This window comes from Talpa occidentalis, unplaced genomic scaffold (assembly GCF_014898055.3).
Source record: "Talpa occidentalis isolate TD23 unplaced genomic scaffold, MPIMG_talOcc4v2.1 talOcc4.10, whole genome shotgun sequence".
NCBI lineage: Eukaryota > Metazoa > Chordata > Mammalia > Eulipotyphla > Talpidae > Talpa > Talpa occidentalis.
The window spans coordinates 29,804,263-29,827,769 of NW_023600993.1; the positions used below are offsets into that span (position 1 = coordinate 29,804,263).

Here is a 23,507-nt window from a genome sequence, read left to right on the forward strand (position 1 = left end):
CACCTGCCGGGAAGACCACATCCCATCATCCTATGCAAAGCTCTAGAAAAGGAAGTTATAAAGCCTCTAGCCAGGCTTTCAGTACATCAAACAGAAACTAATAAACAGTACTAGGATAAGAGCAAAGAAAAAAGTCATCAGCAGGTCACAGTGGAGCACCAGCTGCAAGAGTGAGGTGTTTCCTCTGTTGTTTAATGGGTGAACAGAAGACATAAGCAGTAAGCAAGGCCCCTCCCAGTCTTTTCAGTACGCCTCATTTTGATCAAGTCACTGCAAGAAGCTGCTATAAATACATTATACACCACAGATGCCCTGGAACTCAGAAAGCAAACCTAGGGAAGGTACACACCGTGTTTCCTTGAATCTCAGAATCCAGCCTTTCTGAGTGGCCCATTATTTCATCAAGCACCAAGGAAGAACAAATGCTACCAATTAAACTATGACATGGTTTCTATTACTGAGACTTCTCGTTTTATTTTCATTGGATAAGCTCTTTTAGACTCAACCAGACATATACCTTCATTAATATATCACTTGTAGGCACTTATAAAAAAAAAATAAAGGTGGAATAATTAGTTAAGGCAGTAACAACCAGGTCACCCGACTGAAAGCAACTAAAAATGCCAATGATTTGAAAAGTTCACCCCGGCTTCAGGAATGTTAAAATCTGAAAAAGATGTATATCATTGAATCAATAAAATACTACATTATGCTTAGCTTGGTGACAGAAACTTAGAAGGACAAGCTAACAGTTCACAAGGGTAACTGCTACAAGGACATTTCATTGATTAAAAAATGCAATTATACAGGGGGATAGTTGAGATTATTCAGCTCGAGAGAGACAAAAGTAGAAAGGAATTTAATAATGTTCTTCAAGGACACCAAAGTTCTGTCCCCAAATGAAGTGACATTTTTAGCATTTTTTATCATCCTTTACTTTTTTTAGCAGCAAGACCTCTTTTTAAAATACTACCCTTCTAGAAACCTGAGTGTAGAGCTGTTCTGATTGGAGGAAGATCATCATCCCAGAGATGCCTGTGACGTCATGAAATCCTGACCTGGGGAGTAGCGATCACCTCTATCTACTTCCCGCCACAGCTACAGTACAATGATAAGGGTGTAAATCACAGTGTGACTCTGATTTACAGATTGAATCACCTGAACATGAACTGTTGTTTGTACAATATGCAGCCTTGCTAGGACCTCATTATACACAAACCAATCAAGTGGGGAGGGGTTTGTGTAGCCTACAAGAAGAAATTTCCCATCTGGGATTTTAGGCGTCTACGTTGACTGCCATCGGACAAAATGAGAACATTCCATCAGTCACAAAAGGAGCCTTGACAGGTTACAAGGCCCCCAGTCACAGCCAGAGAGGAGTCACACTTGCCCTCGAGGCCTGCCCTAGTTGGGCAGTGCTCTGTCTGCTACACCAACCTCTTCCAATGCATATGACTGAGTTTGCACAGCTTTGGCTCTTGCCCCATGTCCCAACCTGAAGCCAAGCCAGCAATTTACTGTGCAGACTGCCCTCCAAACAAACCCAAGCACACAACAAATTAGCAAGCAATGTAAGTCGTGAAAAGATACAAATAGCACTTGGCATTGGTAAAAACCCCATTGAGACAGTTCTTGATCTCCATATTTCTCCATCTCCTTTTTTCTTTATTTCTTCCCCGGATACTACCTCTGAAATCCCAATTGACAACGCTAAGCAGTTCAGTCCAGGCTCTTCCCTTGCATATCCCATTCAGCACAGCAGCTCAGTGTCATCTAGCCGTCACTTGATGCTTTGGGAATACAAACCACTTTTATTCTCCCCCAAATTCAAATAGTTCAGCAAACCCAACCAGCTCTCCCCAAAGGAAGAGCGATCTGAGGCTATGAAAAACAATGTTTTAAGAGAAAAGCAAACTCTTAGTTCTAACAACAGAATTGTGAATACCAGGGAAGAGGAAGGGCCTGACTGCTTGATGGTGACTGGACGTGAGTGCTGGGTGTAGTGCAACAGATACACTGCTCAGGGGAGAAACCACACCTGTAACCTACACAGTGTTGTAAACTAATGTCACCTTAATAAATAAAAATCTTTCACCAGATAGCCATATCAGCACTCAAATAACTTGCAGATTAATACTTTATAGTAAATAGAGAAAGCTAAATTTCCATGTGTTGGGTTATCAGATTATCACAGATTTTGCTCTACTGATGACCAAGCTGGGTTAGGCTGATCTGGTTGGTGAGGTGCCCTCTCCTTTGTCCCTCGTGCCTTCACTTTGCTATGAAAGGCATCTTTGGGGCCTCCCTGGTGTTGCAAGTGGTTAAGCACAGCACTGTGAAGCTATCCACAACTTATGCAGCATGAGTTTGATTCCCAGCTGGCCAGGGAGCTACCCACATGGTGCAGCAGACTTCTCCTGCCTCGCCAACTCCTCCCCTCAGCAGTGTACTTCAGCCAGTCTGCCTGTTCTGTTCCCCACTCTGTCTCTGGTGAATCCTCTCACCCCCTGCACCTCTGGACTGTACCCCAATTCTTGTATTCATAAATAAATAAATCTTAAAAAAAAAAAAAAAACAACAAAGAAAGAAAGGCATCTTTTTGGTAAAGGAGGATAATTCACCCAAGAAGGAAAGAACATTTCTTTGGCTAAGGGCACACCCTCACTTTAAGTATCAACTCAGTATTTAGCATAAATCTCATATCTGTATTTAGCCTAACTAGGAATTTTTCATACATAAGAAAAGTCAACTCTGCATCCCATTCTATTCTCTAGACACGGGAACCAGAAATGAAAAGTTGTCTTCAACAGATGCTTTTCCATTAAGTTACATTCTATGAACAGGGAAAATGGTGTGTTGAAGCTAAGAGGACAACTTTGGGCCCATACACATATGGGCTGGTGATCTGGTACAGCGCTGAAAAGTCAGAGGACTTCATACTGAAAGTCAGAAACTTCATGCTAAGCACTGCAGTCACCATTCTGCCCTCCCTCAATAAACCAACCTTACTCTCTCTGTATTCGATGACATACTGCTTAACCCCACAGAAGCTAAGAGCAAAGGATCTGTAGAAAGAGGGTAGGTCTGTAAATCATGTCCCTGTGCAATTTCAGAGCTGGCCAAGGGCTTAAACAAGGATGTGGAGGCCCAACAAGGTGAAGTGAGACTAGGACGCACAATCCCACCAGCCAGAGTTGGGGCTGGAATTCGACCACAGCACGTGGTCAGAACTTGAAAATTTCCCAATTTCACTTGAGTTTCAGACGCACATTTCTTTTCTTACCAGAATTACTTCAAAAATGAGTGGGATCAGTTTGCTTTCTTCCACAAGTCTGTCAAAAAAAAATAAAGATAACCACACATAAGATCACTCATTTTTAAACAGCTGCCCTGAAATTAAGCGTTGCTGCCTCCATGTTTTATTGCTTAAATTCTGGGATGGAGAAATGATTCAGTATCCATTTTCAATGTACTGAACTATATCCATTAAACACAAGAAATATGGGGGTTCTTTCCAAATGACTATTAGCATAGTCTTATTGATCTGTAGCCAGTAAAATAAATGGTATTTATAAATGTAAAAATTAACTAAGATTCACAATGATTGTAAAGACTATCAAAATAGGGAAATAATGTAACCAACCCTCACTGCACAGCTAAATTATAAGCAGGCCACACTGCAATCTTTCATATATGCCTCACTAGCTATCTTCTCGGCATTCATGAATTAATGTATAATGATTTTTAATGATCTTTAACTTGAAGGGGGAAAAAAGCAAGCACCAATCACCCAATTGACTCTAGGCATTTTCCCTCATCAAACCTAGTTATAAGCTGTCATCTATTGTAACTGAAGGATTTTTTCATGCAATTTAAAATAAAATAGTCTTAACACAGAAGTGACTAGCATTTAGAGATATTACAATCTAAATATTCCTTTAGTCCAGGGGTCAGTAAATTTCTTTCTATAAAGAGTTAGATAGTAAATATTTTAGGCTTGTGAGCCACATATACTTTATAGCAAGTATTTCACTCTGTCACTGTAAAGTAAAAGCAGGCATAAATAATGCATAAGTGAATAGGCATCCAATAAAATTTTATTTACAAAAAACAGGCAGTGTGCCATATTTGGCCCACAAGCTATAATTTGCTGAGTCCTGCTTCAATTTTTAAAAAAGCAGATTCCATAGAGAATTAAAATAAAGAGTCTGGTAAAACCAAGTCAATAACAAACCTTAGAAATCTGACTAAAGAACTGAGGCTACCACAGTGGGAGGGGATGGGGAAGAAGAGAGCATAGTGGTAAGGGGGCATATGTGGTAAGGGGGCATATGGTAAGGGGGCGTGGATGACGGTGGAGGAGGTTAGGGTGCCTTGGTGGTGGGTGTGGTGTGGTGTGGTAACATATACCTGAAGGGGGTGATCCCACACCTCTAAATCATATTGTAAACCAGTGTTGCCACAATTAAAAAATAAATAAAAATCAATTCCTGATTTTATTAAAATTCACTTGGTATGATAAACTACAGCACTTAAGCATTCTGCCTTCCATTATAAGTCTGCATCTGCAGTTTGTCTGCTTCACAGAAAATGTCAGGTGGATAGAAAGGGAATTTATCATTTGGCCTCACTGGAACTTGTTTGTCTATGATAATACACTGATAAAAGAAAGCTTATGAGACTAGCCAAAAAAAGATCACAGTGATTACAAATATGTGTTAACGGAAAGTGAGATAGAGAGTTCCCAAAGATGAAAGCACTTAGAAAGCCCTGCCTCAGTATCCAGCAAAAATAAATGTGATTATGCTTGGGCCCGGCCCCGGGCAGGAGGAGGTAGCTGGGCACAGGGGATCCGAGCAGCCTGCAGTAGGCCAGGGCGGGTCCTGAGACACAGAGACACAGAGCTGCAGGGTCCTTCGTGATGAAAGGGGGGCTTTGGGGATGCTTCTCTCTCCGCTAAGTTGGGCGGTGAAGAGATGGCTGACAGTCAAAACCTTTCTGCAGAACCTTGCCAGGCAAATCAAAGACTCCGTCAGGGAAATTTGTACCATCTCAAAACTAGATGCTCTAATTCAGCAAAAGAGAGAGGAGGGGGCCTCCCTGGTGGCGCAGGCGGTTGAGCGCAGCACTGTGAAGCTGTCCACAGCCTCTGCAGCGTGGGTTCGATCCCGGCCGGCTGGCGATGGTCCCACATGGCGCAGCAGACTGCTCCTGTCTCGCCCGCTGCTCCCCTCAGCAGTGTATTTCATCAGTCTGCCTATTCTGTTCCCTGCTCTGTCTCTGGTGAATCCTCTCACTGTCCTGCACAACTGGCCTGTACCCCGGCTCTTGTATAAAAAATAAAATAAATCTTAAAAAAAAAAAAGAGAGAGAGAGGAGGACAATTGAAGAAGCGCCAGTAGTGTGCTGGCACAGAGGAGGGCCCAGAGTATAAAGAGAAAGCAGGAGCGTGAGCTGCGTGTTGGTAGCCTTTTCCAACACTGCACTTGCAATGGTGGAGTATTCTGGTTCCGTCTCCTCTTGTTTCATCAAGTGTTTATTCCTGTGCTTCAGTCAGTAACCGCCCAAATGACTGGTGACCCACCTCCACGTGGAGATGCTTGGTCATGGCTGGGATTCCTCCTCATGTCAATTTTCAGTGTGCTTTGGGTGCTCCCCTGTTTGTGCTTAGCAAAGCTGTGTGCGCACACTCTGGTTTCAAGACATAGTTGATCGGAGGTATCAGGGAAGAAGTGTCACCCACTCCTGAGTGTCAGCAAAATAATTCCTGATATGCTCTAACCTTTTGCTACAGGCTCTTTTCCTCATCCAGGGAATGTTTGTGAATCTCCTTCCCATCCACCTTACTGGTGAGCTGGTTAGTCTTCTCCATGTCTCCTCTACTCACTAGGCTGCTTTGACTATCACTGGTTTGATAAAGGAATTGAGATGCACCAGCGGCTGTCAAACATAGAAAGGACTCAGTCTTACTACTCTGGATTTGGTTTGCCATCGGCTTTGCTCACAGCAGTGCAGTCCTCATACATTACCGGTGGCTGCCCCTTCTCTATCCTTTTCCCTTTACTCATTATCAGTGCCAATGAAGCAAAGATCCTTGGCAAAGTGTACCTTTCTCATCCACACCTCTTCTCTCCTTGGTGGTTTTCTTAAGCAACAGACTCATCCACAAGACAGTCTTCCTGAAGTCTGCCCTGAGTAACTCAGCCTCTGCTGAGCAGCTCACTTCACCACATCCATCTCCTGCCAAACCAAAGGCTGCTGCAGGCCACTGAGCCTTCTGCCATCCAGAGGGGTGGGTGGGTTGGAAGGAGGCTGCGGCAGCTCTATTCCTTCCTCACCTTTCCCGCCAGGGAAGGCTGGACCCACTCTGCCAAGGGTGGGGCCCACCGCAGATTCCCTTCTCTGAGGAATTGGAATTTCTTTGTCTCTGGTGTGTGTAAGGCAGAATCTTGTTGACACCAGTATGTGGATTTTTAATAATAGTGAGTCTGAAAGGACCACAGGTTTTTCTGAAGTTCTTTTCTAGCACTTGCCAGTCCCTGTGCCTGGACTGATTAGTTTGCTTTGCTTTTCTCCCTGTGCCATTTACCCTCCAGGCCTTCCCTTCCAGCCTTCCACCTTGGATGAAGGTATGAGAGGTGTGAGAGGTGCAGGAGCCACCTGGTTGCTCCTGGTCACTGCCTCCACAGCCGTCACTCTCTTGTTTCTGATAACTCAGGCTGGGTTTTGGTCTCTCTCGGTCCATTGCAAAAAAACAAGCCTGAACAGATGGGACCGGAGGATACGACCTCACACCCAGATCTGCTGGGTTTTGAGGAGTGATTATTTTTCTCTCTTTTGAAGGGGAATGAAGTTTTTACTGGTATATTTTAAAGTTTTCCAGCGCTAGGGAGGTACCAATTTTGCACAAATGCACTGCAACACAGAATGCTCAGAGAATGTGAACTTTTCGACTCTGAGGTCTCAATTTACTCTTAGCCACCACCAGATCTGTCTGGGATTTCAAAGGAATATGTGTGCTACAAATTGGAACTGAAAGGGTAAACTTATCACACCTGTGACTGTGACTGGTGCTTTCCTTTCTATTTTAAGAGGCTAAGTATGGTGGGATGGGGGGAGAGCAGATGTCAAATCACTTGTACAATTTTAAAATGTCAATTAAACATGAGCTGGTTTACAAAAAAAATAATGTGATTATTTCCGTAGTTTCTGTATTAGGAAGATAAAGGTTTGATTAAATATATTAAATTTATGGACACTCTCACTTTCTCAGGCAACTGAAGATGCAGATGTGAAGTTGAGCTCCTTTTACCACCGCTGGGCATGATGGGAAAGACCAGACTCAGGCCAAATACAACTTCAGGTCAGTTTCCTAGATGTTAACCTACCTTTTTTTCTAAATTGGCTTTTTTTTTTTTTTTAATTTTTGTGATATATCCTGTTATTACGCTTGGGTTGAAAGGGCTAAGTATCTCCAAGTTGCCTTAGCAATCCAAGCCAGGGAGTCACCAGGACACAGACACCACTGCTGCCACAATCACACCTAGATGACAGTCTCCCAACAATGAGCTCCACAGCATCCACTCCCAACACCAGCCCTGTCATGAGCATTTTAACAGCATTTTAACACACATTCTATTATTAAGATGTGAATACTTTACCATGAAACTACTGAAATTTGTTCTGGAAGATTACAGTGAGTTCTCTCTGGGTCTCTGCATGATGCATAGGCTGACTGGACTACCTCTTAAACCTCCTTTAAGTCTAAATTCTAACACTCCAAATGTAGGATTGAATATAATGAACCGTAACACTTTCTGTTCTTTTTTTTTTTTTTTTTTTTTTTCATTTGAACAACATGAATTAGAGCCCTGTCTGGTAAATAAGAAGGGAATTCAAGGGGCCTCCCTGGTGGCGCAAGGAGTTAAATCACGGCACTACGAAGCTATCTGCAGTCACTACAGCATGAGTTTGATCCCCAGCCAGGGAGCTACCCACATGGTGCAGCAGACCTCTCCTGTCTTGCTGCCCACTGCTACCCTCAGGAGTGTTTTTCAGTCAGTCTGCCTGTTCTGCTCCCCACTCTGTCTCTGGTGAGTACTCTCATCCCCTGCACATCTGGCCTATACCCCAGCTCTTGTATGCATAAATAAATAAATCTTTTTAAAAAGGGGAATTCAAGCTAAATAAAATCATTTTTAGTTGAAATAATTTCTATGACATTTCTGTGTTTCATGAACTGACTTCACTGCCATTCCAAAGAACCTCTCATATCTCTTCCCATGCCAGCATAGGTTCAACTAGTGGCCCAGGTCTCAAGTCCACAAATCCTTGATACACTCTGAGTCATGGAGCACTCTGCTAGGAGCTCTGTGCCTTTAATTTGGTACTCTGGAGAACAGCTCCCGTCCTCGGGCCTCTGCAGACCTGAAAGGATGAGGTTTATCTCCAAAGAAAGTTGATTCTCAGGGAATTATTCAGGCAGCCAACTCTAAAATCATCATCATAGACTTTGGACAATTATGCAAAGGCTAGCTTATTTTTGGCTCTGTTGTGGTAGACCACCATGATTTAAATCACCAGTATCACTTTGATACAAGAGCCTATTATATCCTAAATTCTAGAAGAAATTCTTTTGGTTTATGGACAGCCTGAAGAACAGGAAATAAGGAAATTTATTTAATTTTTTTAAACCAAAAACAAACAAAATAGAGATCTTTTTGAAAATACCCTAATCTTCAAAGGATTTGAAGATATCAACTATAACAGAGTACACTGTGTTTAAGTAACTCCAGATGAGTACATTCAAATATACTTCCCTTCCCAAATGTCATTCCTGGGACTTCTTACCTTGGGTTTCTGGGGTCTGACTTGGTTTGAATTAACAGCGCAATGTAATGATAGATTGTATGAGTGTTCTTAACAAATTTTCTTTAGAAGGTATTGTTTGGGAGCTTCATTAGGATTTTACATTCGGATTAGGACTTGTGGTTTAAATCATTGACAAAGAAGGTGTGTTTGAATTAGAAGATTTTGAATAAACTTATGAAGATATTTAAGATATATTTTCTGGCATTCTAACTCCCTCCTGTGCTGAAAACAAATGTTGCCATAGTGTTGGAAAGTGGTTTTTTTAAACTTGTGTACTGATAATCCGAACACTGACACACAGTATTCAAAATGCCATGTATTTAAATTCTGGTACTTAATTGAGATTACCTATGGAAGCTACGAGCACAAATTGACCTATAAGAAGTTTTTAACACAAAACATGCTATGATTGCTAAATGAATTACAATATATGTTTTAAATAATAAGTCGACACTTGATCTAAGAAAGACCAATTGCTTTGGAGATAAAGTCATTAGCAGCGGTCTATGGAATTGTGGAAGTCCTGGTTTTCTCTATTTTCTGAAATGATTACATTTCACATACATTGCTTCACAAGTGTTACCTTGTGGGAGGAGGTAACAAGGAGAAACTGGGAGATTGTCCCAGACTGGAAGAGATTATGGAGCTATGAAGAGCAGCTGCAGCCTGGGGTCTTAAAAAAAAAGGACATCAGTGGGGAAACTGGCAAAGTTGGAATTAGAGCTACAAATCAGTTAATAGCATTACATAAATGCCAATTTTCTGGTTTTGATAGCTGTACTGCGGTTGTGTGAGACGTCAACACTAATATAAGCTGCGTGAAGGGCACATGGAAATTCTTTGAGCTTCTGTTTTGTAAGATACAACAAAGATTTTACTTTGTAACTTTAGGATATTGGAATGGAATTAGTTGTAAAATTTTAGGCTAATAGAAAGGCCTAACTAAAATCATTTTGAGTGGATACTGATATAAAATTCTGCTTGAGATGTATTCCCGTAGCTCCAAAGACAGAGGACAGCATATCGACAATAAGGACCTTTCCCAAAAAGATAAATACCAAATGGTCTCACTATATGTGGAATATAGAGAAGCTGAGCGAAAGGTCAAGAAAAAGTCAAAACTACAGTTAGCTTAGTTAAAGCTACTACAGAACTGAGGCATACAGCAAAGGAGGAGGTGAGGGGGTTGCAAAACAGGAGGGGAGAACACAAGGGAATGTGGTGATGGTTCACGGGTGATAAGGTGGCAGGAAAACTATGGGGACTAAATGATATAAGAAAAAAATTAATAGTAATAAAAAATGATCCTTCCCAACTATATATTGGCATAATAATTATCTGAAGTTACAACACACAGTTGGAAAACATAAGAACACTTTAATAACTATTTTTAGGAATTACATAAAATAATTGCTGGATTATATAATCCATAAGGATAGACAAAAGAGATCAAAAGATAAAAACTTACATAGTAACTACTTTTTCCCCTCAGTTAAGGAAACACATAAACACAAGAAAAATACTAAAACTTTCCCTTCTCTATAAATCAGAAAAAAATATTTAATCCATTATGTAAAAACAGTATCATTTAAAGGGCAGTAACTCTAAATAGCCAAAGAAATGCAATATTACTTTATGATGCTACACATCTGTTCATAAACAAGTCCTGGCTCTCCAACACAGTTTTAGAACCAATGAACAGTAGGTCATCTTTGTATAACCTTTATAATTTTTTTGCAAGGCTAAAATTATTTCAAAATTTAAAACTTTCTTAAAAATATCTACCAAATTCCTCAACTCTCCTTTCTTTGAGAAGTGGGGTCTGTTTCGCCTCCCCTTGTAGTCGAGGCAGGTTTGTGACTGCTTGGCCAAGTCGAGTAGCATGGAAGTGACACTTTGTGGTTTCTGTTTATATTCTATGACTTTTAATTTTTTTTTTTTTACTTTCACACTATTTTATAAAAAATATTCATTCAGGTTATCTGTTGCTGCATACCAAACTACTCCAAACTTAATGTTTTTCATTGTTAACTATTTTCAGACACTCATGGATTGCATGGATCCTGACTGCACAGGGCACAGTAGGGATGACTTATCTTTGCTTCCTGGTGTTTGAGGCCTTGGCTGGGAAGGCACAATGGCTGGGTGGCGACTGGAACAGCTGGGGACTGTAATCACCTGAAGGCTTCTTCACTCATGGCTGGCACCTAGGCTGGTATGACTCAACTAATGTAACTGACTGGATCCCCACTCCATGGAGCATGGGTTCTCATGGCAGGGCAGCTGGGGGCCAAAAGGGAATGTTCCCAAAGAACCAGGAGGAAGCTGCAATGCCTTTTCACACTGAGTATTGGATTAGGCATTTCCATTATAGTCTAAGTGGTTACAAGCCAGTCTTTAAGACCAGCCCAGACTCAGAAGGAGGGGAACTACAGCCACCTTCTGCTGGGAGAATGTCATCATCAGAAAAACTTATGGGATAGGAGCAATTCATCTGTATAAAATACAATCTACCCAATATTGATCTGCAACACAGCGAAATTTCAAAGACTGTTTCTGCACCTCAGTTTAAGAAATACTAGTCTAGGTCTAGAGAGACCGTTGACAGTTTTAAATTTTTCCACATGACTGGAACCTCCTATTAGTTTTTTGTTGCTACCTAACAAATGACAATTTTAGTGACTTAAAGGAAAATCCACTTATTAGGACAGGTTTTCAGCCATATTCGTATTGTTGACAGAATTCAGTTCCTTGGAGCTGGCTAATTCTTTGCTGGCTGTCAGTCAGGGATTCTTTTCAAGTCCTAAAGGCCACTCACTTTCCCTGCCACATGGCTCCTCCCTCTCTGAAACAAGCAACAGAGAATTTCCTCCATGATAAATCCTTCTCAAGCTTCTAATCTCTTTGACATCCCTGTCTCTAACCTCTAGGTCAGATTTAAATGTCTCATGTGCTTAGTCAGGTCCAAGAGAGTGATCTCCATATTTTAAGGTCAACGAGCTGCTTAGGTCTTTAATGGCAACTGCCATCTCCCTTCAGAGTAGCACTGAATTAGAGTTTAAGTGAATAACTGAAAGAAGGCACATATATATACCAGGGACCAAAAACCATAAAGGTCACCTTGGAATTCTGCCCACCACAGCCCCAAACTTGCCCTCACACACTCTATTTCATTTTACACCTGGCTTCTGTTTCTCAAAAAAAATAATTCACATTCGATTCTTTGCATATGCTGCTTCTGACCAACTTGTGTACAAACTCAAAACAGATACCGAACACTTTTTAGCTTTCCAACAATGCTAGTTAGAAGTTTTAGATTTTGTATTTGTCTGTAACTGAGCAGTAGACTACAAAGCTTTTTCATTTCTTATGGCTTACATGATGTACCAGTCGAGTGGACTAACAGTCATTTTAAATAAAAAATCTCTAACATCAGGCTGAATTTCCAATTATTGGTTCAGTGAATCAGCTTCAAAAAGAAATGGTTCCATAATGCTTCGTTATGGCATGATATTATGTCTATCCTGAAAGCAAGAATATTTGTAATGCTTCTCCTTGAAATGTTTGCCCTTGACTGCAATGTCTGCTAATCCTCTTGCAGAGAACTGCAGAAGTCTGACCCATAAAAATATACATATAAGGAGCTACTTTTCAAAAAAAAAAAAAAAAAAGTGGTGGGGGAGGGAGACAGGGTAGATATTTTAGCAGCTTTAGCACAGAAAATTTCAGATCTGGTCATTTTACAAAGATCTACAGAGGCTTCCTTATGGGAAGGCATTATACTTCTTCCCTAAGGAAATTTATACTCCAGTGGGCACAAAACATGTATGATATAAAAATAACTTAATCCAAGTTAGAAAGCTGAATGCCTCATTTCCTGAGAAAGTGTTAGAATTGTTAGAAAAGGAGGATAAACCAAAATGTACCTCTGATGTATAGAAATCTCCCATTGCCTAAAATAGCATGAAAAAGACACATTTCAGCAAGAGAAACTTTAGTTAGGTAAAAAGCAAGTGTTTGCCAATAGAAAAGAGATCTTAGATGGAAAAAGAACTATCTGCTACATTAGCAACTTTGCAAAATGCTTTTTATATTTACTTCCAAATATGCCCAGTACAGCCCCAGGACAATCCACATGTTGAATGAAACTAGGCCACAGAATGTCTGTATCACAGGAAGTGCAGAAGGTATGACAGAAGAGCTACACTCAAGTGGATCACCTCCAGATGCAGCACTGGGCCTGGAGGTCAAGTTCTGTCCAGGGCTGTACATAACCTGACCCTCCCCAGGCACAGCACTCTAGTCAGCCACACACCAGAGGCTCCTCATTCCCACATCCTGCCCAGTGATTTCTGTTCTACCTGGGCCCAAAACCCTCATCCTCTGTCTTTCTGAACCCCGTGGCTCTGCAGCTGACCTCCTTCTCCTCACAATCTTTTGAATCCTTGGTACTCTCCCCAAGACATGATTCACCAACACCTCCACCAGAAAGATAAACATCCGCAAGCTTATTTACAGAAGTTCCCTGTGCACTAGTGAGCTGGGCTAAGTGCTTTACCTCTCACTTAATCCTTACCACACTTATAGGACCTAGGAAGGCATAATCTTCTACAGAGAAGAAAACTAGCATTGAATCTTATTCAAGTTAACACCACTATTTAGTTTGGAGCTCATGATCTTAATTGCTCTAAGATACTATACAAAGTTAATGTACAGAGGGGGAAGATGAGCTGAGGTCAGAAATATAAGGCAACATTTGAAGGGTTGGCAGAAAAAGAAAACCTGGAACTCACAATGCTCATATGATGTACAAAGCACGGTCCTCGATGGGGGTAAAATGAAGAAGTGTGGAAAAGAACAGCTTCATACCCTGATCAACCACCTTGATGCTCAGTTCCTTGTTCCACCACCAATTCCTATAAATCACACCTTTATTATACTGAGTAGTAAAACTTTAGGATCCCAAAGCGCATCCCAGAGCTATTTCTAAAGTCAATCCATGGTACAGTGGTACTAACAGACAAAAATGGACAACAATGATCAACTGGGCCTTTGGATCAAAGGCTACTTTGCTGACCATGAAAAACCATAAGATGTGGGCTGTGCATCATGTCTTTCGCTAAGAATCACCAGCTTGCATGCTCAACAAATTTAGGTTCTCTCCTGGTTAGAGGAAATAACTACTAAAATCATAATAATTTTATACAACAATTTATATTCAATTACTTATATAAAATATATAAATGTTGACTAATAAACTGATATTGAATGTTATACTACTCAGGAAAAATAGAAAAGCATAACAAAAATTATTATAAGCAATGCATATAAGAAAAGTATTAAGATTTGATGTGTTATTTGTCTTTTTTCTATTCATATAGGACACAAGCTCAACCTCATCTCCAAAATAAGAGCAGCCACTCACTGGCCATGTGCTCTGTCTGGCTAGAGAGACCAAGCCTCCCTTAATGTCCTAAGACACTGAGCTTAGGTTTGTGAAACAATCTGTTTATAGTCACTCACAAAACCAGGAATGGATCTGGGATTAGAACTAGAAACTACCTAAAGATATGGGCATCAGGGGTGGGAGAAAAAAGTCAACTCATACTACATATCTTAGGTGTGTGTTTTTCACATTAAAAACATTTTTCCATGTCATTATTCATTTAAAGTATGAGTTCTTTAAGATTTATTCATTTATTTATACAAGCACTGGGTACAGTCAGAAGCGGGGGAGGGTGAGAGAATTCACCAGAGCCAGAGGGGAGAGCAGAGCAGGCAGACTGACAAGGTACACTGCTGAGGGGAGCAGCGGGCGAGTCAGGAGAGGTCTGCGCGCCATGTGGGACCCTCGCCCAGTGGCTGGGGATCAAACCAGCGCTGCAGAGGCTTTGGGCAGCTTCGCAACCCAGCGCTCAACCGCTGTGCCACCAGGGGGTCCCTAAAGTGTAAGTTCATATACCTAGTTTTCTAACCTACAATATTTTTAACTGAAAATCTATAATAAACTCTTGTGTTCCATTCTTAACTGGATTCATTAGGGGGAAAAAATGTAGTGGTTAAGGGTTCACGTTAAAGAGGTCAAGTCCTAACTCCCTATGCCTTGATCTGTGCTCATGGGGCAAGCTGCAAGCTTTTCTTCCTATCCAGCACCACTGCTGACTTCACTTAGTGATGGTGAGGAGCAAATAACGCCATGCATGTGAAGCATCCTGCACTGTCTGGTATATAAAAGCTCTTTTAAAAGCTAGTCGCCAGTACTAGCTCATGTTACTATTATTACTAGTGTTATTTTATATAATGTTTTAATGTGCATTCTTGTAGGTAAACACTTAGGCATTTCTTTTATTATTTTATTAGGATATAGGTCTACAAGTAGGATCAAAGTACATTTAAAGTCTAATATATGCTAATAGTTTGGTTGTTATAAAAAAAAAAAAGTCCTAATTTATAAAAGTGCATATTTCACTAGACTCTCAACAAGTCCTTTTATTAAAAACTAAAAAAAGTTACCAATTTGATATTTTATTATCTTAATGGAATTTTCTTCAATTACTAATGAGGGTTAACTTTTTTCTTGTTTAATGTCAGGAATGTCCTTTGTTTATTTCTCTTTGGACCTATCCCACTTTAGAATTTCAAGACACCTAATGAGACCTGTCCCTAAAAACTGGCTATTTTTGATTACTCTGTAAACAGTTCAGCTGGACTATGACTCTAGGCAGAGAGAAGAAATGCACACACCAAACTTGGTGCAATTGAAAGGTACAAGATATATCAGAGGTGTTTACCTCCTTGAAGACCCATGGTTAGTCTCACTGCCTGGATGTTTTTGCCTTCCTATGTAATATGCTATGGCAAAGAGTGCTAAGTGATAACACATGTCTGAGATGGTAATAAAAATGTGCCAAGGAAGTCAAGAACATTATTTGAAACTTAGACCACTGTTTAGTCTGGTGGCGCTCCTGCTCTTTAATTATATGACAAAAGCCCCGTCTGTATAGCAAACACTGTAATATATTCTGACCAATAAATGTCATCACATAAAACCAGAAGCCTTGATATGGTAGAGGACTTGGTGTGGAGACAGGAGAAACGAATTGGGAGTCTGTGTTTCATGCCTCGCGTTACATTCCATTCAGCTGGGCTTCACTTAGGTCTACAGAGTTGACTGGCAGTGACTTGTGTCTGTAATATATTTGCAGACAATGCATGACTTTATCAAGAATAAACAAAAGCAACAAAAATGAATTTCAGCACAAGTACTTGCTAAAACAGTAAGTTACCTTGGTATTATAAATAACTGAAGGTGTAAAAATATTACAACAGAACTGTGATGCTAAAACTTAGTAATATCAATGAATTTGTTCTTTTTAACTTAAGAAAGTAAACTAATTACATAAGAGACTTTGTTTAGCTACTATTTCTACAGTTAGGATGCCATGAACTGGTGGTTTTTGCTGGCACTTTATAATCAAATATATGAAGGCTTCTGAATTTACTGTATGATTTATAGAGACCCAAGACAAACACGAAATATAAGGTCACTATTTAAATGCATTTTTGCAAGACAATGTTATACTTTCTCTTTTCCCACTTTTTAAATCTCTATGTCAACTTCCCAAAGAAACTCTGACCAAAATGGTTAAAAATATCAACAGCTTGCCCTAGCCCGTCACTCTCCTTTCATGAATGCTAAGAGTTTATTCTTTACACCACTTATAACTAGCTGAAATTATGGCATTTTAACTGATTACCCAATTTATTGCCTCCTATCAGCATGTAATCAACAGCTCCATGAAGGACTGCATCTGTTTTGTCCACCTTGTGGACACACTATGTGTGGGACTCGACAAGTGAATGAGTAACAGTAGAATAGCAGAGCTGACTCTACTGTGAAGCTCATGATTCTGTGGTGGAAAAAAATTGAGACTTCAAGAGACTGTGAAGAAGAGAAAAGCAACAATGAATTATTTTGTGGGCAAGTAAGGAAATACTTCAGGGGAAAATGGTAGGTAGCCTTCTTGTTAAAGATGATGATTGCTGAACTTCTGTTTAAATACAGATGGAAGGAACTGTGAATTATTGCTGATTGTAGCCCCCAAAATACCAGAGGATACTCTGACCAAAGACTTCAACTAAATGCTGGCTTCTGACACAAATATGGGTGGCTCCAGCCTGGGCACCATGTGACACTGGAGACATCAGCATGTAGAACTCTCGGCTGGATGTCACCCCATAAAGAAAGCTTTCATGAACCCACACAGGACTGAGACACCAGGCCTCCAGCATGTAAGGCTGCTAATGAGGACATGGATTCCAAAGATTCAGTTGTTTCTGAATCTAGATCCCACGCAGTACGGATGGGCAATGAAAAGTTTAATTCTCCGTGAACTTAGGAGAATCTGTGATGGTAAACAACCAAGTGGAAGGAAATAAGCAAAAACATTTACCAACACCTGCAGCAGGCAAAACTCACGGAGGTTTTTTACTTCCTGAAAACATAAATAATGTCTGGACATATTTAGATCAATTACTGCTGAGATTTCTCACAAATCACTAAGAAAAGCAATATGCCTTGCATCCAACTCTTCAGGTTTTAAGTTGGTGTCCTTCCATGATCCTATCAGAAAGAGAATGCTGGCATGGAGGAAGAGAATTTATTTAGCACATAACCCCAGGAGTGCTTATGTAGATTTATATTCCTTCCCATAGAAGATCAGATGATGAGTTATATCACTATTCACACAATGTGGAGGAGTTTCAACCCTGTATGGTTTAAGTCAGAAGCAGAAGAGGATTCAAAACCTAAGCAGACAGGGGAAGGAAGAAGTGGAACTGAACAGGGAACCGGGACCATATTACTGAACTGTGCCAGGAGCTGCCACAGAGATAAAAATCAAACACGAATAAGGGCCAGAACCTCACAGAGATGACAAAGGAGACAATGGAGATCGAGCTTCTGCTATTATCAGGTGCAGGTGTTGCTGAAGATGACTATGTGAAAGAACTGGTAAGTCACTGTGACACAAAGAAACTTGAAACGGTTCTACTTCAAAGTCCATTGTGATATTCACTTGGGTTTCTTCTAAACAGTGGCTCTGCTGGGTAGTACAAAGAACAATGGACCAGGAGGTCTGGATCCAAAATAATCACTTCAAATTGACTCCGGGGCTTGGGAAACATACATCCCCATTGGGGCCTCATTTTCTCATGTGTAAAAAGAAGACATGGGCCCAGTGTACTAGTCATATCTTTTTATTCCGTATTTTTGATACTCTGAGATTTGGGGTCCTTGCAAACTCTAGCGGGAAAGCCCATTCCCTCCAATCACCTCCTTTAATGAGCTCTTACACTCCAGCTGTTATTCCCCTGTCCTACTCACCCCAGGAAGGGCCAGGCACCAGACAATAAGGGACAGCCCCTACACCCCAGAGTTTACTGGAATTGTTCAAAGCAGCTAATCCTAAACCTGCTTACGCTGCCCTACACATTCCTTCACTTATAAACTGTAATTAAGACTCTTGCCCACATTTTCCTCTCACTTCCTCTGAGACCTCCTGACTGACACTGGTGCTTCCACACGGGGTACCCTCTCCCCTTGGAATCTGTGAACCTATCTTTTCAAGGGCAGTCCTCTCCTAATCTGTTGACATTACCATACCAGAATAATAAAACCTCCATTTTAAACACCCTGATGCCCTCAAATTCTAATATCCTGTATTCACAGAAAGACAAAGTTCAATTCTGTTAGAACAGAGATCACAAAACTGTTTGAAAAAAAGCTACAAAGCAAAATATTTTACTTTCTATTTTAGGCCTTGCCAGATTCAAGGCCTCTGTCTCATAAGTGTCTGTGTGTTTTTAAGTTTTACAATATTGTAAAACTTAACACCACTCTTACCTTGCAGGCTACACAAAAACAGGCTGCCCGCCAGTTGGCCCCATGGGCCTTAATTTGCCAATCTCTGCTTTACAGAACAAAGGAAAGTCTACAGACCTGAGGAAGCCTGGCAAAATATGGAGTGTTTTATTGAATCCCTACTCAGATTTAACACCATCCTACAATGCACAACTGGGGACCCACTATTTGTGAAAGTGCACAATAAACTCTTAGTGTTTTCCTTCACACCAAAAAAAGTGATCTAAAGCCAACAACTTCCAAGCCAAAAATAGCTGCTAAGTAGTCAAGTGATCATGAATTCAACTCTACAATGAATGAAAATAGTAAGATCACTTCGTTGAAATAATCATCCTGCCTAGAGTTCTGCAGACACAAATGCAATATGGTCACAAATCAAAACATTCTTTACAAGGAAAGGATATGGCTCATCTAACACACTTGTAGATTCTGGAATTTTCTAGAACCAGACAACATAAACACATCAATTACAAATTCTTCCTTTAGAATACAAGGTACTGTTTTACCAACAGCTTTTAAAGATAGTTAACACTAACAATCCAACCAAGAAAAAGAACTGTCCTGGAAAAAAATAAAATACTAAACTTTTCAAGAGTGTAGTCAAATTTGATACTCATCATTGTTCAAAGAACAATCTCAGTGGAAATATACAAACTACCTCAGCAAAGTTGATGATTAGGGCAGTTTTACTTTATTTCGAAAGTGCTTCTTATGTGTAAGCACTAATAAGACATGGTGAACAAGGGTGCAGCACTGAGATCCTAAATCAAGGCAAAGAGAAGGGAAAAAAAATAAAACAAAGTTTTGATTCAAGGGACTAGTGAAAAGAGCAACTTCAAGACGAGTCAGTGTTTTAAATCTTTTACAGTTGTGGGGCCTCCCTGGTGGCGCAGGCAGTTGAGCGCGGCACTGTGAAGCTGTCTGCAGCCTCTGCAGTGTGGGTTCGATCCTGGCCAGCTGGCGAGAATCCCACATGGTGCAGCAGACCTCTCCTGTCTCACCTGCTGCTCCCCCCAGCAGTGTATTTCGTCAGTCTGCCTGTTCTGTTCCCTGCTCTGTCTCTGGTGAATCCTCTCACCCTCCCACGCATCTGGCCTATACCCCAGCACTTGTATAAATAAAATTTAAAAAATCTTTCACAGTTGCTTTATCCCCTGAAATTACTTGAGCAAGAAGTAGAGATGTGTGCCCAATATAAATGAGTGGCTGAGAACACTGCAACAAGAGCTATGTCCCCATGAGAGGAAAGGGTATGTAGAAGTGGATGCTCAAAGCCTCAATGCCTATTGGAGAAACCTTGTCATTTATTCTGCAAGTGCCATTAAGGAATTAATAAGAAAGTCACATAAGAGTGACCTTACAATGGAAATGGCAGCCTTAGAGACTCAGAGATTGATTTGTTTCTCATTATAAGCCTTTTTGATACCCATAGGCACCCTGAGAAGCAGTAAATTATTCCTGGAGAAATCAATTCATTCTAATTATAACAATAAAGTTTTACTTTCTTACATAGTTATTTCACTCATTGAGATGTCATCAGAGGAACTGTGTAAATTCAGTTAATTGAGAGGAGGAAAAACACCTAACTGGCTTATTTTAACAACAGGGAAACATTTCACGTATCTCTTGACATCTCTGATGATCTGGGTTTTTACTAGACTGTAAAATTTAAATTAAAATTTATCAGAAGATGGCAAAACGGCATTTTATTTAAGACATATATTGAAATGCAAACTAAAGCAGAAGCCATCTGGTGTGGAAAGAGTTCTCTGACTTCCATAATTGCTATGCACAATCAGGCCATTAAGATTGTCCCAAAGAGTTTCTTTCTGTTACTTGAAAAGGGGTTTATTGTTTGTTTTCATTCCTTTGTAGGTTGTTGGAACTCTGATTTCAATCAATATCACCAAGCATTTCTACCATAGAAATGCTCTCCCAGGAATATTTCTATATTCCTCTCCCAGGGGTTATACCTCTCCCAGGAATATTTCTATATTCTCTCCTCGAGTGGTAATGGAGAAGAAAAGTAGAAAGGTAAAAAGAGAGGTAAGAGGCGCTAGGGGGACAGACAGAACACTCACACAGCATTTTCTGTGAACCAAATACCATATTATCGCCATGTTCCAGAGGAGGGAACTCAGGTACAGACAAATCAAGTAACTTGGCCAATCATAGACAGTTGGCTTAAATTCCCGTAGGAGCTCCCACAGTCTTTAGAACATGACTGTTCCTTTGAAATCATTACATTGTTTTATAAAAGTCCACTGATAAATCTGTCCCACTAAATTTTAAGTAACTTTGAGAATTTTATCTTAATTATAACTTAACCTCACTGTCATTCAATAGTTGATTAGATGCTTGATAAATGAATGAAAAAGAAACCAAAAAACCCACAAGGGAAGTTAATTGAAGACTGGTTACTGTTAAGGCCAGAAATACACAGGCTTCACTGTGAATTTCATTAAAGAGATGACTAGAATTTCATTCTTCTAGAAAGAATTTTTGTGAACCTTGTCATAAAACAAATAACTCTAATATTTAATTCTCAGATACACACCATAAACATTGTTTTTCGCGGTTCAGAAAAAGAGCTAAGTTTTATTCCAAAAGAATTCAAAGAAGTTAAAATTGAGTATGTTTACCAAGGAATATTGGTGAAAGCTAATTAACTCTTAATAGAAATAAGCTACTAGAGTATTACACTCTGAAAGCAATGGTTTGGTGCAACCTACTGTAAAATTAAGAAGAGAGAAGAGGATGGAGCTCTGGGGGAAGTTAATAACATTCCTTCTGACAGTAAAATTGGACCAACATGGCAAATAATTTACTTTTCTGCTATAAGCCCAATGATAAACTAGATTCCCCAGGCAGCAGTGTTTAAAAAAGAAAAACCCCGTCAGGTACAAAACAAGTTTGATTATGCTCTTGGTCCCTTATATGAAGGGAAACAATGGGACAATGACTAAATTTTCAAAGACCTCTTTCTCCATTAAGAATTCTATAAAATAAGAACAAACAACATAAAATAATGAATGCTTCACCTGACATAGGATAGTTTAATGTTCCAACAGATATATATCTTGGTACTCCAAAACCTTAATAGATACAAGCTAAGTATTATTTTTTGAAGAATATGATTCTGAAGGAGCCCATAAATGAGTTAAATTCATAAGAAATGGTTCAGTTATTTTTCTATTACTAGAAATCTATTTAAACATAACAGTTAAGGTTTTCAATATTTGACACACACTTATAAACCAACCATTTTGCCTAAAAACCTAACTACCAAGTCACTGTCAAAGATCTCATACGTTAATGAGTTATTAATTTAGGTATCTGAAAAAATTATGAGTTAAGTGACTGCCTTTGCAAGGTAAGGCCTAACTTTGTTTTGGTTACAGTAAAAAAAAAAAAAAAAAAGAAGAACATTCACAAAATTTGAACATATATTAACCACAAATAAAAGCACGTTATAAAAATTCGAAACAGTACAAAAAAATCATTTCATTGCAATGCAAAGCTAGAAATGAATAACAAAGAGACAATTTTTACCTATCAGAACAGCAAAGATCCAACATTTGTGTACACAGCTTTCATCAATCTTTGGCAAACTAAGCATTCACAGACAGACACTGCTGGTGGAAAGTGAATTGGCACTATGGAGCCTGGGGGCAATTCAAAAACACCCTTCAGAGTTAAAAATGCTTACCCCAACTGGTCCCCAAATTGTTTACACATCTGAAACTCCTAGCGAACGTCAACAATTTCTGATACCTATGTCAAACCCTAGGGACACAAGCATCAACTAAATTGTGATTTCAATTCACCAGGGGTATGACCTGAGATTTACATCTTTTAAAAGATCCCTATGTGACACTGAAGTATACAACAAGTTTGGGAATCAGTGGCCCAAGTTCCCTTTGCTAAAACAATTCCCATCTCATTATTTATCCTCTGCATTTACATTCACACACGTGATAAATGGCCTATGTCACTAATTGCAATTCTGTTTTATAATGCCAAAAGATTAGGAAAACATCGTGTTCATCAAAAGGATACATGTTAAATCAACATGGAGTGTTCATTAAATGCAATACTATGAATCTTTTACAGATGATTTGTGACTTACATCTCAGTAAGGCTGTTATATACATTAAAAAAAAAAAAGGTATAGAATGCTCCAGACAGAACACTGCCATCTATGTCAAAAATAATACACACTCACTGCTAGGAAAGACCATTTGTTTGGGTGAAATTTTGCTTTTCATTGCATACTTTATCAAAAGCTGAAATTTGTATATATGATGTATTCAAAATAAAACTTAAAGATGACCATTCTTTGGGAAGCAGCATTTTTATAAACTAACATTCAAGGTGGTACAAGGAAACATTAGGGGCAATGGAAACACTCTTATCTGGATAGTGGTGCTGGTGGCACAATTGTGTTTCTCAAAATTCAGATAAGTATATACCTAAAATGAATGAACTGTTGTAAACTATACCTCATTAAACCTGACTGGGAAAAAAAAAATTTAAGCTTATATGACAACCAGACCTCTTTTGCTAGCTAGCAGGAATGTAAACTAGTAGTATAGAAAACTGCTTGGCAGTATCTGTTTGATCTGGGCAAGCATGAGTCCTGTGTTCCAGTATTTCCACTCCAGCATTTCACCCATACATGGATTCACCTAGGAACATATCAGGGAATATTCAC

General features: G+C 39.7%; 1 protein-coding gene and 1 pseudogene across 4 annotated transcripts in view; one reads left to right on the plus strand and one right to left on the minus strand.

Moving 5' to 3' along the window:
- The window catches only part of ULK4 (unc-51 like kinase 4), a 378,716-nt gene that overhangs the window by 217,860 nt on the left and 137,349 nt on the right, over window positions 1-23,507 (minus strand). For all 4 annotated transcript variants that reach the window (XM_037526793.2, XM_054693291.1, XM_037526797.2 and 1 more), the window contains one exon: window positions 3,284-3,332. In XM_037526793.2, coding sequence (XP_037382690.1) covers window positions 3,284-3,332 — 49 coding nt within the window. The remainder of the gene's footprint in view (window positions 1-3,283; window positions 3,333-23,507) is intronic.
- LOC119237461 (etoposide-induced protein 2.4 homolog) lies at window positions 4,349-6,272 on the plus strand (annotated as a pseudogene).